Here is an 18375-nt window from a genome sequence, read left to right on the forward strand (position 1 = left end):
ATCACATGTACATGCAGGTTAAATCAATTATTCTGATGTGTATTTAATTTTCTCTCAACGTTTTTACCATTTTTGCATAGCATCATGCATAGACACCTTACAGTGTTAAGGCGACCGCACACCTTACGACTCAATTTTGGAAATAAGTCTGCGACTCAATTTTGAAATAAAACGTAGTTGAATTTGATGCTAATATTGAGACTTGGAATATCTTACCGTGTAATGTTCTAAATCATCATACGAATACCTATGTTCAAATTTGTGACTATGCTGTCATCCTTCTTAGAATAAAAGCCAATTTAACATCTAGTCGTAATGACGCCATAGCAGTCGTACGATTGGCTACAATTTGAAACTAATTTGGCCTTTACTCCAAAGTACAGGCTTGAAATCTTTCAAAATGATTATATTAGTATTCTTTCAATTAATTTTAACCTCAAAAAAATGTTATGTTCCATTCACATTTTCAGAAAATGAGCGAAGTGCGATTTGTTCCAAAGTCGGATCGCGAACAGTCGTAAGGTGTGCGGTGGCCGTTATACATTGAAAAGGACCGTAATATCATTCGTTAATGACTGTTAAAGAAGAAGGTACAATATTGTTTCACTGTCTTTTATCATATTTGGACACCATGGCATGCAAACTAAATTTACAAACAGGTAAAATGATCACTATTTAGCAGAGGAGCTCCTTTTCAATGGCACAACAGAAAATTTTGGCTTCCAGGAAAACAATTCTAAATTAAAAGTGAAAAAAAGTCATTCATCCACACAGTAGTTTCAGAAAAAAAAATTGGATAAAAAAAAATGTTGAGTTGTATTACATCGAGTGTAGACACTGGTAGAGGCTTATTGAAGTCGGCTTTTTCAGTTATCCCTGAATTTTCTTGCTACGCAGAGGGGACATCCTACATGGTGATTTTAAAGGAAGGATGCATGTATGTATTGTGGACCACATGCCCTTTTTTACAGAAATCAAAAGCCAAATTTTCACATTAAAGCTACTCATCAATAAAGAAATAATCATTTGTAATTCTGACCTTTCAGGTGGGTGTTCCATAAAGCTGCTTGTATATTACAGGCATCTGTATGAACGAATCATCATCCTTCTTTTGGTAAATGACACACACCAAATTTTCATTGTTATCGAATGGCACCTAAGAAAGGATCACCAGTCATTCGTAAAGTCACTCATAACTTATGAACAGCTTATGAATCACCCGCCTGAATGCTAAAGAAATCATGACATTTTATGAAAAATGTCAGCAAAGAAAACTTGTCATTCACTCTAAGTTACCATGGAAACGGTAAACAATTACAATAGCCAGTGTTTCTCAGCCCATCAAAACCAAGAATGTCACTGAGAAGAAACTGTGAGGGAATGACAACTTGTCTGTGCTGACACTCTTCATGAAATGGTTGCCCTGGGATACCATTTCATGAGGTCCTCACTGAGGGGCTTGGTAATACACATAAATGCCTTTCCATAAGGCACTAGCACATCAACTTGGGTTTTGAACCCGAAACGTTCTGATTTAGAGAACAACTACACAACCAACAAACCATCATGCCTCATATCTATATTCTGATATCAAGAACTGTCATCAATCGCTCGTCATTCTTCATTTAAAACTAAAAGTGATGGCTTGGGGATCATCCAGTAGGATCTGAACATTAATAGAGAATTTCCATTTGGCATGGGCATTGCTTGTAGCTTCAAATGATATTTCTGTGTTTGCAAACAGCAAGAGTTGTTTCAGTTTATTACTGACTGATGATAGCAGCATTCATGTAGCATTTCTAAAGCAGCAAATGCATCTCCCATCGATGACATCCTCCGCAGTTCATTCTTCACAAGCAAATGATGGCTAAGAATATCAGCTATCTCACAGCACCACCTAAGCTCACAGGATTCCTTGCGGACGTCAAGCTTCGGACTATCTCCCAAACAGCACATACCGACACCACTGGCAAGATGTCACACTTTTCTCATTAATCACACTCACACGCTACCACAGCTGGGTGATCCTCCAAGCAGGTTCCTGACTCCTATTCTTTGTCAATCTCCGTCTTTATGGGCTTAACGAACCACTTATAATATATCATTCTATTCAAGAGATGCCTTTGGTTGGCCGTGAGGTTCTAGGGGTCTCTTGATCTGATGTCTTTGTGGACGATCGTTGTTCAGGCACTATCCCGAGGCATCTCACAACATTCACACTTATCAAGGAAGGGATGATTGAGGAAGGTACAGTGCGTACAGGACCACTGCTGGCCCTCGTCCGGGTCTAGAACTGGAGGTGACACTGGATCTGAAACTTCATAAAAAAAGAAAATGAAATGATTATTGTTACTAATTATATTTCTAATTCACAAATCACTTTGAAAAAAAAAATAACTGAAAATACTTCCCAAACATTACAGTGAAAACAATTGAACAAGTGCATACAAAAGAGAAAATATGAGTTTATGTTCATACGAGTTCACAAATCAATTGATATTAGGCCTACATATGCATTTCTTAAAGTTTCAACACCCTCAACGCCCCCCCCCCCCCCCACCAGTGACATTCATGAAGATGATGATGATTCATGTAAGAGATGATGATCAAGATGATGGTGATGATGATGATGATGATGACTGTGATGACAATGATGACGATGCTGATGATACCGATGATGATGATGATGATGAAGAAGAAAGTATGATGACAGTCTTGATGGCAAATTCAGTAATGACTATGATGATGAGTAATGACAATGATGATCATGACTGTGATGGTGATGACTATGATGGTGATGATGATGGTGGTGATGGGTGATAAATGATGATGATGACGGTGATGATGATGATGATAAAAATAATGATAATGACAATTATAATGACGGTGATAACCATGACGATGATGACAATGATGACGATGCTGCTGCTGCTGCTGCTGCTGATGATGATGATGATGATAACAATGACCATGACGCAAGTACATCTGAATTCCCATTTTTTGTTCACTTTAATTTAGATTTGTTTGCACTGTAATTTGTTAGTGCCAAAAATTATTGGCACAGAAATGAATTGGCCGTTTTATTCTAAACTCACAATGAGTAACAAACTTCTGTATATTAGCATTTTCCTTATGCACTGTACTCTGCCTTGTATAGCAACAGTCACACAGAAGACACAATGATCATGGCTGTTTGTGAAGATCAGGCTTCCCCTCTTGCAAAGGCATCCTTGATATTTTTAGACTTTGATTATGTCACTAAGGAAGGCAAAGAGGTTAGTTTGTTTCTTGTTTCTGTATTTTTACAAATAATCAAATATAAAATCTTGAATTAGATGGCATGTTTGATTGACTTACATGAACATGCGTAGTTGCATACAAATCTTATTATGTGCAATGTACACTGTCATTGTGTTAGAGAAGCTACGTGCATCATCAGGCAGATAATTGTACAGCAGTGCTGAATGCCTGTACTTAAATTCTTAGAGTGCTTCATTCACTATGGAATAATAGAGGTTTGGATTTTGTTTAACCTTTTTATACAGTTGTTTCAGCTGCTATGATTTGGTTCACAGACTTGTTAGTACTGTTAACCCTATCTAGGCCGGGGGGGGGGGCTCGGAGGCCCCCCTCAACAAATCACGCAATATTTTCGCCGCGCGAAATTTTTTGACCACGCCCCTCGCTGACTTTTTACTTTCAAGTCTTGCGCAACTTTTGAGACCAATTTTGCGTCACTCGGGTACGTGGTTCCGAAATTACGCAACATTATGTAAGTGCATGTCAGACCAAAAATTGCTCAAAAACGTGATTTCGTGTACAAAGTCAATAGAAATTGTGTTTTCAACCAAAATTCATTAATGCGTGATTATTTTTAGTTTTGCTGGTCTAAATGTATTTATTTTATGCTTTTTATGATCACAGAAGAGTCCCCAACAAATTTCATTGAAAAAACAATGTAAAACAAAAGGTCAAAAAACAAAGAAATACATAAGATAAGAAATTGCAAAAAACAATAAAATACATAAGAAAATGATTTGATATCACAATTTTTTTCATGTACACTTGCTAAGAACACCACAAAGAGTTTCTATACCAAAAATTAGTACATTTAGAGCTTTATTTAGGGAGTTAGAGGAAAAAGTATGATTTCGCATACTAATTACGCATAAATTAGCATAATCACTTAATAGCGATTCGCATGAAAAAAATTACTATACAATCTTGTAGATTATGTCCCAGGCAACCAGCATGCCAATTTTCGGCGCGATCGCGCGGTCGACGGCCGAGATCTTAGGGGGGGGGCCTGGGAGGCCCCCCCGGCCATATGAACTCCCAAAGTACCCCGGCCTAGATAGGGTTAAATCTGTTTTGTATTTTAAGCGAATCATTTGTTGAGATTGGAGGAGCCATTTTTGTACAGGATTATCACAGCTAAGATACTGCTAGCAGGTTGATTTATACGGTACTGAAGCCGATAGTTGTTTCCGCTGCTGTGGTTGGGTTTAGGGACTTGTTAGTACTGTTAAATCTGTTTTGAATTCTTGATGATTCATTTGAGTTTGGAGGAGCCATTTTTGTACAGGATTATCACAGCCAAGATAATGCTAGCAGGTTGATTTATACAGTACTGAAGCGCAAGGGAGATTGAGAACCTGTGAGAATCTGTCAAAATTTGTTATTTTGGCCTTCACCTCTCTTCTTGTGTGTGTGCGCTCGTTGTGTACAAAGTCAAGGCAGTGGAAAGAAGTCACCACCGTTGACGAAATAAACGGCAGTGAATGGACTGGTGACATAAACCACGATAATGCCGTTATTTTCATAAACAATTATTTAACAAGGATGAATTTCCAGAAATATTTTGTTAATGAGCATTATTAGGTCACAGTTCAGAAGGACAAAGATAACATTCATATCACAGCCCATGACTGTAGAGACATATTTTTTTGTCTTTTGTCAACAACACTGCAGCCAAAATGACAATGATGAAAATGATGACGACGTCAACAGCGACAATGGTACAGATGACGAATAGTTATGGTGATGATACAAAAACGGGTAACTATCAAATTTTAGGAGGATGATGATGATTATAACAATTAGGATGAGGGCAATAATGATAACGATGATGATGATGATGATGATGATGATGATGATGATGATGATGATGATGATGATGATGATGATGATAATGATAAGAATGATGAAAATTTTAACCATAATGAAAATGATGATGATGATAACCATAATGCAAATAATGATGACGGTGATAATGATGATGCTGATCATGATCATGATAGCCATGATGATGATATTAAAAACAATGATAAATCTACTTACTAGGGACTATCGGTGGGCCTGGGGGTATAGGACCAGTGGGGCCTTGTTCAATATTAGCATAGAAATACTCCTGGCTGTGCGGGTTGGTAAAACCTAAGGGGGAAAAATCACAAACCTTTATTGTGATATGAAGCATTTAACCTCCGAAATGGTCAGGTATTTCAATACAAGCCGACTCGGCAATGTTAGTGAGCTTTAATGCAGCCATCTGAAAATGGACCCTCGCAATTTCACATTGAAAAAAATTCATTCCTTTACACACTAATGGATGATCATATGTGCAGAAGTTACCATTTTCATGCTTACAACACGCCTCTTTACTCGAAACTGGTTTAGTAATCCAGAGGTCGTGGGTTCAAATCCCTTCCAGGATGCCTATTATTATCTCTATTTTTCACAGTTGCCATTTATCACAGAGAAGCAATGTGTGCTGTACCACTAGAGACAAATGAAAAGAATAAATTCTGTCTTTAAAATAACTCCTAAGAAGATTTTGCCTCCAACAAAGATTCTGCCAGGATCAAAAGCTTAGGCCCCTTTTGACTCTCTAATTTAAAATAACTCGATAGATCAACAATATTTTCCTTTCTATGTACAAGCCACATTCTATTAGACTGTACACAAATTTTTATTTGTATTTTAATCCATTTTGCCTGAACTTTCAAAAATCTTTTCCTTATATTCAATGGTTTAATTCAAAGAAGCTTATATCTAAGATAGCCTTCCCTTAATGAAGTGTGTATCATAGAAGGATTTGTAATGGTGAATGGTAGTAGAGAACTCACCTTGCTTCTTAAACATATCAATCTCTTTGTTCATACACTCTATATCAATCTGGAGTTGTCTCTTCTCCTCCCTCATCTTGCTCAGTTCTTCATTCTGTGGAGATATGAAAATCAATGGAAAATCCATTTAAACGTCACAATATTAAAGAAATCCTAAGAGGGATAACAAATAGGTGACACGACATTTGCTCCTGCGACAACCACTCTGGTCTTTATATCTCAGAGGGCATAGGGTTAGAATTAGGATTGTAATAGAGTTTTTGGTTCGGAATAATGTGAAGATTAGGGTTATGGTCTATTTAGTTTTGGAGGTTAGGTTTTATGTTTGGTTTAATGTGCAGATTTTCCATCGGAGCAATTGTCGCCGGAGTAAATGTCAAGGAACCAACAAATATGGTCTGGGGAAAAAAACATTTGTTTATTTGAACTCTCAACTCCATTCTTGAAGTGTGTTCTTTTAGATTTTACACATTACGTGACAGCTCATCCGATGAAAATTGAAATACTGAGGCGGAGGAAATCACAAACTTGATTCTTCAGTTTCTGTAGAAAGTGACAGCAATTTTCAAAGAACATTTTTGAACGTCTGACGAAAATTAGGAAACTGCAATGGATGGAATTGTTACACATCATTCATCAGTTATTCATAGATGCTTACAAAATACATGTATGTCACTGCCAATATTACTTCTTGAGAACTGTCAAATTTAATGCATAATGTGATTTGATCAAAAACTGCGTCTTCAGTTGTTTTATATATAAAGTGACAGCAAATTTCAAAGAACATTTTTGAACGTCTGATGAAAATTATGAAACTGCAATGGATGAAATCGTTACACATCATTCTCAATATTTATAGATGCTTACGAAATACATGTATGTCACTGCCAATATTACTTCTTGAGAACTGTCAAATTTAATGCAAAGTGCGATTTGTTCAAAATTTGCACCCTAAGTCGGATCGTGAAGTGTGCGCCGTGCCTTAGAAGACAGAACTGGGGACATAGTATCAAGACTTACCGATGGGAAGTGAGATCGGTGAGATCGCTTTGTATTGAGGTCCTGCTCCATACTCCTGATCTCTGCTCTCATTCTCTCTAGTTTCGTCTGCTCCTCGTCTAAGTCCTTTCTTAGTCTCTCTTTCCTTGCGCTCTGGTGCATGATCAGAGCTGTAGCAAAGCAAGTGTTATGAAAATATGAATAACAGATTTATAATGCGATTTCCTAATTAGAATATTCAATTCAATTCAAAATGGTTTATTAAAAATCCTTTCTTTGCAGTCAAAGCCAAATTGCAGAAGTTTACATTTCAAACAAAATCATCAATAACAAGGTTAAAAAATAACTTATAGTACTACAAACAAATTTCAATATAGACATATATGTAACAAAGTATTTCATAAATAAATTTAAATCAATACTCACTGATCAATAAAAAAACTGGAAAATATTCAAAGTACATGTATGTAAATATGAGTGGATACAGGAAATGAAATGGAAAGCAGAAAGGAATAGAAATAGTGGGAGAGAAGAGAAGCAAAGAGAGAGAGAGAAGAGAAGAAATTGATGGTGGAAGGGAAACAGAGAGAAAAGGGCGAAAAAGAATAGATGCTCAAGCTGCTTCAGAGCAAATTATAGAAAGAAAACAACTTCATAGCAAGTTTACAGAATGAATATATATTAAATGGTAGTCTGACAAAAAAGCTTACAGCTACATTATCTCCAGGGTCACGTAACACAAAGGTTAACGATTAATCGTACGCTTGATTTTCACGATTGATTGTACATTGTAGTCTATGCAATCAATCGTAGGAATATGTTATACGATCATTGCCAAGCTTTGTGTTGCGAGCCCCAGGTTGTCCCTGAAGGTGGTCGCTAAAGTCTGGGTTTTCAAATTCCACAGGGTCGACCCTACATGTACATGAGCAAAGGCTTGTTCCCTTTGTGATTTCTTCTAAAAGATTAGAAGTTGAGGAACGTAAGTAACGTTAGTCATTAATCATATTCTTAAGTCCATTTTTATGAAACAGATCCATAATAAACTTTCTAAGTTTATGGTAATTCAACAAATACCCCCATCTTGGCCAAAGTTCATTGACCCTAAATGATCTTTGACTTTTGACCTGAAACTCAGGCAGGATGTTCAGCAATACTTGAATTACCTTCTGTCCAAGTTTCATGAACTAGGTCCATACATTTTCTAAGTTATGCTGTCATTTCAAAAACTTAACCTTCGGTTAAGATTTGATGTTGACGCCGCTGTTTTTGGAAAAACGGCGCCTGTAGTCTCACTCTGCTATGCAGGCGAGACAAAAATTTGATTATGCTCTCCCGTGCCCCCCTCCTCTGGATCTACCACTCATACAATGTACAACCGTCTCATGTTACATGACTCCCTATATTTAGATGTAACCCAATCATATAGAACAAATCTACTTTTAGAACTATGTATCCAAACCACTGATCTATTCTTACATTCAAAAGCGAAAGCTGGCTATCTTTAAAGGGAAAGATCACTTTCATAATCAATCATATTTTACACCTAATGATTTTAATGTGAATTTGAACCGGAACTTTAGTGATACTATTTTTAAAAGATTTATTCTCATGTATGCACATTAATTGTAGAAGTTTAGTGGGAAAATTGTGACAATGTAATATCATTTTTAAGCTGCTTGGATCTGAAATTCCCAGTCAGTGGCTTATCTGAAACCTGGTTACAAGATAACACTCTCACTGCAATATACAATTTTAATGGTTATACTTTTATTGGTCAAGGGAGAACGTGCAAAGGTGGTGTAGGTTTTTTATATTAGAAATGACATTGAATATAAAAGTCGACCAGACTTACATGTACATGTAAGTGTAAAAGAAGCAATATGCATTGAAGTGAATATGTAATAATGTATTTGTTCTTGTTACAGTCTACAGGTCACCTGGACAATCTGTTGATATGTTTTTAAATTCACTTAAAACAATACTTGAAACGTTGTGCAACGAAAAGAAAACATTATTTGTTGGGCGATTTTAATATAGATTTGTTAAGTTTTAATAAAGTTGACTATGTAAATACATTTATTGACACTGTTCTGTCATACTCTTTACATCCATTAATTTTTAAAACCACTCGTGTGACAGGACGATCTGTTTCAGATAACATAATAACAGACGATGATGATGATAACATCATTTTATCTGGTCTCATGCTGTCCAATGTAAGTGACCACTTTCCAATTTTTTCCATCAGTAATCTACATGTTACATTTAAGTTCAACATTGCAATTTTCATGTACTCTTGCCAGAATTATGTTTTAGCACACTGTTGCAACATTTCTGTACAAATAGTTCCATACACATGCATACAACTAGGAATGCATCAAACTTTCACTTGCCATTTTTTAAAACCTCTTTGTATAAACAATCAATATTTTATCAGGGTCCTGTTATTTGGAATTCCGATCCTTTGCCAAATTTGTAACAGTAAATCTCTAAATGTTTTCAAAAAGAAATATAAATTTTTTTACTGCATCATTATCATCTTAATTTGCATTAATACTGTAGGCTCATGTATCATATTTTTGTTTTTGTCTAGGTCCTGTACGGTATTTTGTTTTCCTAATTCTTTAATTGTGTTATTTCAATTTATTTCATTATTGTATCTTGGGTTGGCGTTTATAAGGCTTGTCCTTTCTTGCCACTGCCCTCACTCTTGTTTAACTGGATTTTATTGTATATTCGGTTCATCTATCTTATCTGTTTATATGTTGATACTTTGTTTATTTATTTTTATGACTGAAAAATAAATACGAATTAAATTGAATTTTCAAAAAGAGGGGGGATGAGAACAAGTGAAGAAATATTGACATTTCCAGTGAAATAAAAATTGAGTAGAGAAGCTTCTAAAAATGGCCCAGTAAAATAAAAAAAATCATGACTTTTTAACTTCTTTTCCAGTGATGATATCAAATGTAGAATAAGGGGGAAATAATACTTCCTCATAAAATGAGGAAATTAAAAAAATTGTCTCAAATGGACAAGAAGCATTTTGGGGGCATTTCTCTGAGGAACATTTGTATTGATAAGTTCCAGGGAAGAATCCCTAGGTTTTTTTTTTGGTATACCTGGGAAATACATTGTAAGACTGTACGAATAAACATGGAACATTGTGATCATAGGAGTGCAGTTCAATTGTCAATTATTTGAAGAAAACAAGTATTTATAATCTTGAATTTATTTCTAGACAGCAATGTCAAAAAGATTTCTTTTTCTTTTAATTTGTACTTTTATTGCTACCATATTAATAACAGGGACTTCCCTTTTCATGCTCCCAATGCCATGGAAATTCCCTATGGGGGAATCTGCTTCTAAACTCTGTATCCAACACTCCTGTTGTGCAAAATTTTCCATTGTAATCATAGAGCCTTTCAAAGCTTTGCGCAATCTTGAATAAAATTTTCCCTATGAAATGGTATACAACTGTTACCGCCGTCATGGAAAACTTGAATACTTTACAAGATTTCAGACATGTAGAGTCTTTGAAACCTTTGCGCTATCTTGAATGAAATTCCCCCTTTGAACTGATATAAAACTGTTTCTTTATGCTACTACTGTAAACAACATAAAAAGATTGGATTTCTAAATTAGTCTACTCTTTAGGGACTTTCCTCTGAACTTCCTGCATGTCTGCTACCAATGTCATTATAGAAACTCGTAGGTGGTGGAAAAACACCACTTGTATAAAACCACATGAAGCTGTAATAATACATTAATTGACTGTCATATTACAATATTTAGTTACGACCACGTAATTGACAACAGATACAAGGTTTGTTTGATTCTCCACACACTTAGCATTCTTGCTTCAATGTCAACCCTCCCCCCCCCCCCCCTTCCTCTTTATTCTTAACCTAGATTAAGCACTGTCTGCTATGTAAATTACATCAATAACATCCTTGATAGTCAGACAAGGGAATTTCCCATTTTGGGGATATTCCCCTGGTTCATATCTTAATACCATGAGCTGTAGACACATACATGTACATGTATGGAAAGTAAGCACATGTAAGCATTCCACTTAAAAAGCACCGAAAGAAGCTGCAATCACAAAAAAAGCAAATGCAGAATGAACTGCTGTGAAGTCTAAATGTATGAAGATATTGTTGCCCTAAAAATACATCACAATCCATAGCTCAAGCAAGGTGCTATATAACTTTTTAGAAGCACTTGCCCAGTCGGGCAAGTAAATCTTTAAAATTGTTTAAATATACTTGTCCAAATATCTATTTCACTTGACCGAAAAATCCTTGAAAAAACTTTTACCTTTTCAAAAGAAAGTTGGTCATTCTACTGTGAGAATTTTTCTTGCCCAATTTGGGCAAGTAGTTTTGGTCTTTACTTCAAAAGACTCTAACTTTTACTTGCCCCGGGCAATCGGGAAAGTGCTTATGTAGCACCCTGGCTCAAGTAAATAAGGCCATCTCAGACCAAGGCCAGAGCTGCTTATTTGACTGCAATCAAAGCCCCTCTCATATGCCTACGAAATTTGTTGTGTACTTTTCCCATCTCTGCTGTAATAGGAGTATGCTCCAAAGAAAATTGACCTTGCCCTCAAAATATGATCAGTGCGATAATCATTTTTCTCTGTCATCCCTGGAGATAAAGCTAATAAATGGCTATAATACTAATTAATACTTTATCTATGAAAATAAATTACTAGCATCGATTGTGTGACTCTTGAAAGCCAAGTGGGAATTTTTACTTGCATGGTGCACACTCACTTATAAGTGAAATTTCAAATTACTTCACCATGGCACCTCGCATTGAAACACAGAATGTTTTCATCGCGGGATAGCTTTGAAGGTGCTGAAAGGGATTACTCTTCAAGGTTCAAGGTGACAAGGAGAGCAAGATCAAAGAAAATATTAAAATAGCTCATATTATTATTATTTCATCATAACTAATTTGGCATGCAAAGATCTTATCTCATCATAGCTTGTAGATTGTCAGACATACCTTGGTTATATCTAATTTCTTCTTGACTCCCCATTCTATGTCTGTGCTCCATGCTCTCCGGCCCTTTGGTTGCTGGTCTCTGGGAAGAGGTTGGGTACGACTGTTGCACTTGTGTCCTGTGTCTCGCAGCGCCATGAACACCAACCCCACCTTCAACGCCGCTTTCGGGGCGGGGTGAGTACACCTCCGCCCAACGCTCCGGCTGCGAGGTTTTCCTCCTCACGTCCTGTCTGGGCTCTGGGGTATTGCGCTGGTGCGGAGCGACAGGATGTGACGTCGCCACGTTGGGTTGCCCCACAATGGGCATCGGTGCTGCCGGTGAGTTGTAATGGGAAGGCGCAGTACTGGTGTTCTGACTGACTGGGACGTGCCTTGGCGAGGCACTTCTCGGATACTGATACCCTGCTGCAGGGGATGACCGTCCGTTTGATTGTTGTGAGGCACGTAAAGCATGAGGATCGATGGGCGGGAAGAACGGGTTAACAGATGGCGACGGAGTCCTGTCTACAAGAGGGGGCGATATACTCGGCAAGGTTATACTCGATTCGAGTCCGATACTGTCTGGGGTGCCCGGCGTTCTACTGCCATTCCCCGCATCATAAGTTCTGCTAGGCTGTGAAGGGGACGTTGTAGGTTGGACTGGGCCGGGACTTTTAGCTCTTTGTCCAGAGTCCTGTAAGTTCACAGATATTTTTGAGACCTGAAGAGGCGGTCGGTAACTGTATAAATCTCTATACCCCTGCCAGCCACTGGTCGGTTCGTTCGCTTCCGACGTCCTGGTGGGTGGCGGGTCTACGTTGTCTCCTCCCGCGTTCATGGTTGGAGGCCAGGTGAGCTCAAACCAGCCGTCGCTGTTTAATCGGCCGTCCTGCGAGGCCTCTTCTTGTGGTTGTAGGTGCGGTTGGTGGTGCTGTCGGTGCTGTGGTGGTGCTTGTTGTGTGTAGTGTTGCGCCGGATCCATTCCGGCTGTCACAGCACACATGGGGTCTCTCCGTTCCTGAGCCTGGCTTCTCTCTTTCAGCTGAGTGATACACAGGTTAAGGTTGGTTGGATTCTGAACAAAAAGAATAAAACCATTTTAAATAAGGAAAACCACATTCATCTCATGCTATATGGAATTTGTTGCAGACTATGGATTCATGAAATTAATTTGTAAAATATGAACCATTATCAATCCCTATACATATCTCATGGTAATTTCAGAATTGAGTAGTCAAAGTCTTGAAATAATTTAGAGGCATAATTCAACTTCTCCAATTACTGCTCTATTATCATGAGAACATCCACATCAAATATACAATTTGTCTTTTTTTTAATCAAGAAGAGCATCAAAGCCTCTTGTCATCTTAAGTAGGCAGAGCACGGCACTGCATGCATTTAAAATGTGCTTAAATAAGGAAAGTCAACATTCAAATCTCCATATTTCATCTTCATTCCGCATGCGCTTTAAATAGGTGAAGTTTGCAAGAAAATACTTGTGATAAATAACAATTGATAATCAATTATAGCTGTAGCACTACATGTAGGGAATCGGTTAACATTTCTTGTTGCACGAAGCAGATGATTTGATTTGGGGACCCAAATAATGTTTGCATCAATTGCAACTTTCTTGCAACACATTAATTAGACACACACTTGGTTTGCCATAGTCTATTCATTTGTAAATTTGTGCATAACTTAATAAACAGCTTTGTGACACCTGGTCCCGTCTTCCAAAGAGTTGAAATGGATCCAATCAACCACAACTATGAAAAGCCAGCAATGTCAACCTATAAAGTGCATGTTTGTTCAAAATACATTCTAGATATGACATATTTTCATACATCCATCGCTTTCTTAAAACTTTTTTTTTAAGAAGAGAAGCGTGCTTCTCTGCTTAAAATGGACATTTTGCAAATTTCTTCAGGACAAAAATATGATAGATGAATATCCATATACTCGAGGTTGATCTGATCAATCATAACTCTTTGTAAAAAACGAGACTCTGTAGGCACCTGGCCTTGGTGCGATGGATCGGATCAATCGTAACTCTTTGTAAAACAGGGCTATGTAAGCACCTACGTCCCATAACACAAAGGTTAGCGATTAGTCGTAAGCTTGATATCTACAAATGATCGTACATTGTAGCCAATGGAATCGATCGTAGAAAAATGTTCTACGATCATTGCTTATAGCTTTGTGTTTCGGGTGTGTACTCACAGTTCTGAGGCATTCATCAAAGACTGGATCAGGGAGATGTGAAAAGCGTTGTCGTAATCGTTGCCTTACACCTTCCTCTACTAGAGCCATACTGCAAAAAGAATAAATGAAAACAGAATAATCATTACTACCAGCCAAAGACAAAAATGTCAATACAGCTCTAGCATCCTCATACTTCTCAATTTGCATGTTGACATCGTGGTCACCCTGCTAAGACATATTTTTTCCACAATGCGCACGTGTGAACATCGATTCCTCATTTACCGACCAACTTGAAAACACATTCACTCACAACCTGTTGCTGGTGCACCCGATTCAAGTTTACTGTACATCATGTTGACGATATGTAAAGCGGGTCGACATGGGGAGGTGACGCGTTGACACACATGTACATAGACCTTTTTTTTTTTTTTTTTGCTTGTCAATTTATTTTCCTACGTCCCTAAAATGTTTTGGTTGAGAACCTTAACTCCTAAAATTTTTGGCTTCCGCCGCCAATGCACATGTACACCTGCTGTACATCACCACATTCTTGTTTACCAGGGGCCCATTGCAGAAAGAGTTGCAACTCTAAAAATCATGCGCAACTTGAATTTCAACCAATCAACAGCGTGCATTTGGGACTTGCGAATGATATTTTGACTTGCGTTTAAACGCAACTCTTTCTGCAACGGACCCCAGATCAAAAGTCTCTATCAATTTACACATTTCACTCAATCTCTAACCGCACAATTACAGAAAAGGCAAAAACAATTCTTCTTCTTCCTGTAAAGTACAGACTGCCATTGGCATATTATCGTACTTGTTGTGCTTGTCAAGTGCCCAGATGAATAGTGCGAGTAAAAATCTCATCAATATCATCAAAACAATTTATGTAGATGGTAGCTACTACTTCTTAAACTGAATTTAACCAATTAAATTGACAAGTAATTCCCAACCCTAGTAAATACATGTATCTGAATAATGTCAAATTCCATGTACATTTACAATGAAGTTTTAATCTTTTTTTCTATCAATTCATTCATTCAATGCGATGATATTATCTACCGGTATTCAATTATTTATAACACTTCACATTTTTTGAAAGATACCTGTATGAAAACAAACAAAAGAAAATATTGGAACAAAAACTATACAACAAGACAATGAAGAGACACAGTCAGCAAATCACTTAATCCATCTAAATTACGAGTAATTAATATCCATTATGAACAATCATCATCAGATGTGAAGGCAACACAAGACAAATAATTCATACACAACACATTGCTGCACATACATGTACCTGTGTACAGTACATGTTGTCAGGCTTGGAAGTGAAACTACGGTACATACACAAGTACACACATGCCTCAATCCTGGCAACAAGTAATGTACACTTATGTACATTAATGTAATGTAATGTAAATACATGTACAGAAGCTCACGCCTCTGAGCACTGTTACTTCAAATGAGTACTATATAAATGTACATGTAGGCCTATGGCACGAAACATGTCTATTATTGCAAATGTACAGTAGCCTATGCGCTACATAGAAATACATACTGTAGATGAACATGTAGTAAGTATGTCAAATTGAGTCAAGGGGGTGTTTCACAAAGTTCAAAATATGACTTCGAGTCGCACTGAAATGCAGACGCGCTCACGATATGTAACGCACAATCCTATTGACAAATTACGCAGAAGTGCGCATTTACATGATCTGACAATTGGCATCATATGGCATACCTTTTAAAACGCACGCAACTAGACATTTAAATGCAACTGTTAGTCAAACATAAATCTTTGTGAAACACCCCCTCCCCTCCCCCAGAATGGGTCATCATACAAATTACTTGAAGGGTATCATTTGCATACCAACCAATTTGTACCTTGGTTACCAATACATGTAGCATGTTTGGCGTCATATTTTGCTTTAAAAAAATATTAAAAAATCAAATTACACAATGGTATCAAATTTTTATGTTTTCATTTAATCATTTCTTCAATTACATGTACGTGTATTCTGCAATAGACAATGGGTGATTTCAAGTTCGGTGTTGATCTTATGGTGTTGGTGTTTGGTCAATTTTTACATGAGTATAACACCAAACATAGAATGAAGATAGTCCTGAAAAGTCACTTACTGGTTGTTGAGATGTCAATGATGTGATCTGGATCAGTTTTACAAACTCAGAATAGGTTTTGGAGCAAGGGGGAAGCAATCCAAATTCCAACACTACATGTAGGGGAAGGCGGGGTAAGTTGTGACAGTTTTTGCTTTTTGCATGTTAGAATTGATATGATTAATAATCTTGTCGAAATAAGTACCTTGCTTTGAAATTTCATTCTTCTGAAATATTTTCCACCTATATATAAATTTCTACCCCAACACTGAAAGTCATCGTGACCTTTGAAAAAACCGATGTCAAATGGCACAACTTGCCCCATATATGGGGTAAGTTTGAGCCACCTTCTGGGGTAAGTTGAGCCACAAAAACTATGTACAAAATGTATGGGGGAGAACCAGCATGTCAATTTTTTGTTTAAAGTCTTTTCACTTGCTAATTCTCTATAAATACTAACATCCTGTAAAAGGAAAAGAGCAGTCATGTAAATTTGCTCCTTTCAGCCTGCATTTCAATCGATTTTTATGGTTTGTTTGTTTTTTAAGATACATTACCATAGGAATTACTATGGCTCAACTTGCCCCATGCTGTTTGGCTCAACTTACCCCAGTCCGAACTTAGTGCGATAATTTTGTATCCACACATTTATTATGCATCCATCATATAAAAGACTATGACAAGAATGAAGATCTATACCTGGACTAATAATGTTGTTATCATGTCTTTATTATATCTAAAGACGTGTGTGTTTATAAAGCACTTATCTATTTCACACTCTTTTTTACTTTTTTGGCTGAAATTCACATTTTTCCCTCTAAAAAACTACTTTTTGTTTCAAAGTTGGAAACAATGTGGTGGGGTTAGGGGTTATGCTATGGGTCATCAATACATGACACCACCACAATGTCTGACTCATTCATAATTGGCCTAGGGCTGGTGGCTCAACTTGCCCCTATGCTCAACTTACCCCGCCTTCCCCTACATGTATGAACACCAACATTAACGCTGAAGTTCACCGGACTTAAAATCACCCAATGTTCTGTGCAAAAGTGGAGCCTGTATGTGTTATGAATGTACAAGTACATGTGATCCTATACACATTATAGTGACGATTAAATAGCCTACTGCAACTCAGTGCTCATTCATCTAAAAATTGATAATACATTAACATACATGTACATCCCGGGGGGCACTTACATTGACGAGTGGATACCATGCGCGACCAAAAAAACACGTAAAAAGGATGTCTTTTTCACGATAGGGCACGTTACGTACGTAACGTGATAAGGGTGTCAAAAACACAAAAATAATGAAAAAAGGGTATCTATTTCACTAGGAAAATTACGTGTTTAGGGTCTTATTTGAGGAGATGATAAAACAAAATTAAAATGTTTTATAAAGGATGTCCTTTTTGCCCCAGCACTACGTGTTTAGAGTCCGATTTGCGCGAGGTGTAAAAGATGGGGTCGTACTAAACCAAATAAGGTAAAGCCGACGACCGAAGGACCCGTAACAATAAAACATTCCTATTTGTTTAGGGGTTCATTTCAGGGAAGTTTGCCAAGAGTATCGTTTTGTTTCCAATACTTGTTAAGGGTAGGGTCTCACATGCCAATACTTGTTAAGGGGTGCATTTTCAGAATATGGAAATTACGTGTTTAGGGTGCTTTTCGAGACCTCATGGTCGCGCATGGTATCCACTCGTGAATGGAAGTGGTCCCCCCCCCCCCCCCGGGACACCAACATTAACGCTGAAGTTCACCGGACTTAAAATCACCCAATGTTCTGTGCAAAAGTGGAGCTTGTATGTGTTATGAATGTACATGTACATGTGATCCTATGTATACACATTATAGTGACGATTAAATAGCCTACTGCAACTCAGTACTCATTCATCTAAAAATTAATAATACATTAACATACTGTA

The 18375-nt window shown here is 37.3% G+C and overlaps 1 protein-coding gene across 2 annotated transcripts in view; it reads right to left on the bottom strand.

The window, feature by feature from the left end:
• Nucleotides 1–458: 458 nt before the first annotated feature.
• LOC121414405 (TGF-beta-activated kinase 1 and MAP3K7-binding protein 2-like) overlaps nt 459–18375 on the bottom strand; it is a 37585-nt gene continuing 19668 nt past the window's right edge. For both annotated transcript variants that reach the window (XM_041607568.1, XM_041607569.1), the window contains exons 2-7: nt 14340–14430; nt 12141–13194; nt 7146–7294; nt 6126–6219; nt 5341–5433; nt 459–2317 (exon numbers count right to left, since the gene is read on the bottom strand). In XM_041607568.1, coding sequence (XP_041463502.1) covers nt 2184–2317; nt 5341–5433; nt 6126–6219; nt 7146–7294; nt 12141–13194; nt 14340–14430 — 1615 coding nt within the window. In that variant the 3' untranslated portion in view covers nt 459–2183. The remainder of the gene's footprint in view (nt 2318–5340; nt 5434–6125; nt 6220–7145; nt 7295–12140; nt 13195–14339; nt 14431–18375) is intronic.

The sequence above is a fragment of the Lytechinus variegatus genome, chromosome 4 (assembly GCF_018143015.1).
Source record: "Lytechinus variegatus isolate NC3 chromosome 4, Lvar_3.0, whole genome shotgun sequence".
NCBI lineage: Eukaryota > Metazoa > Echinodermata > Echinoidea > Temnopleuroida > Toxopneustidae > Lytechinus > Lytechinus variegatus.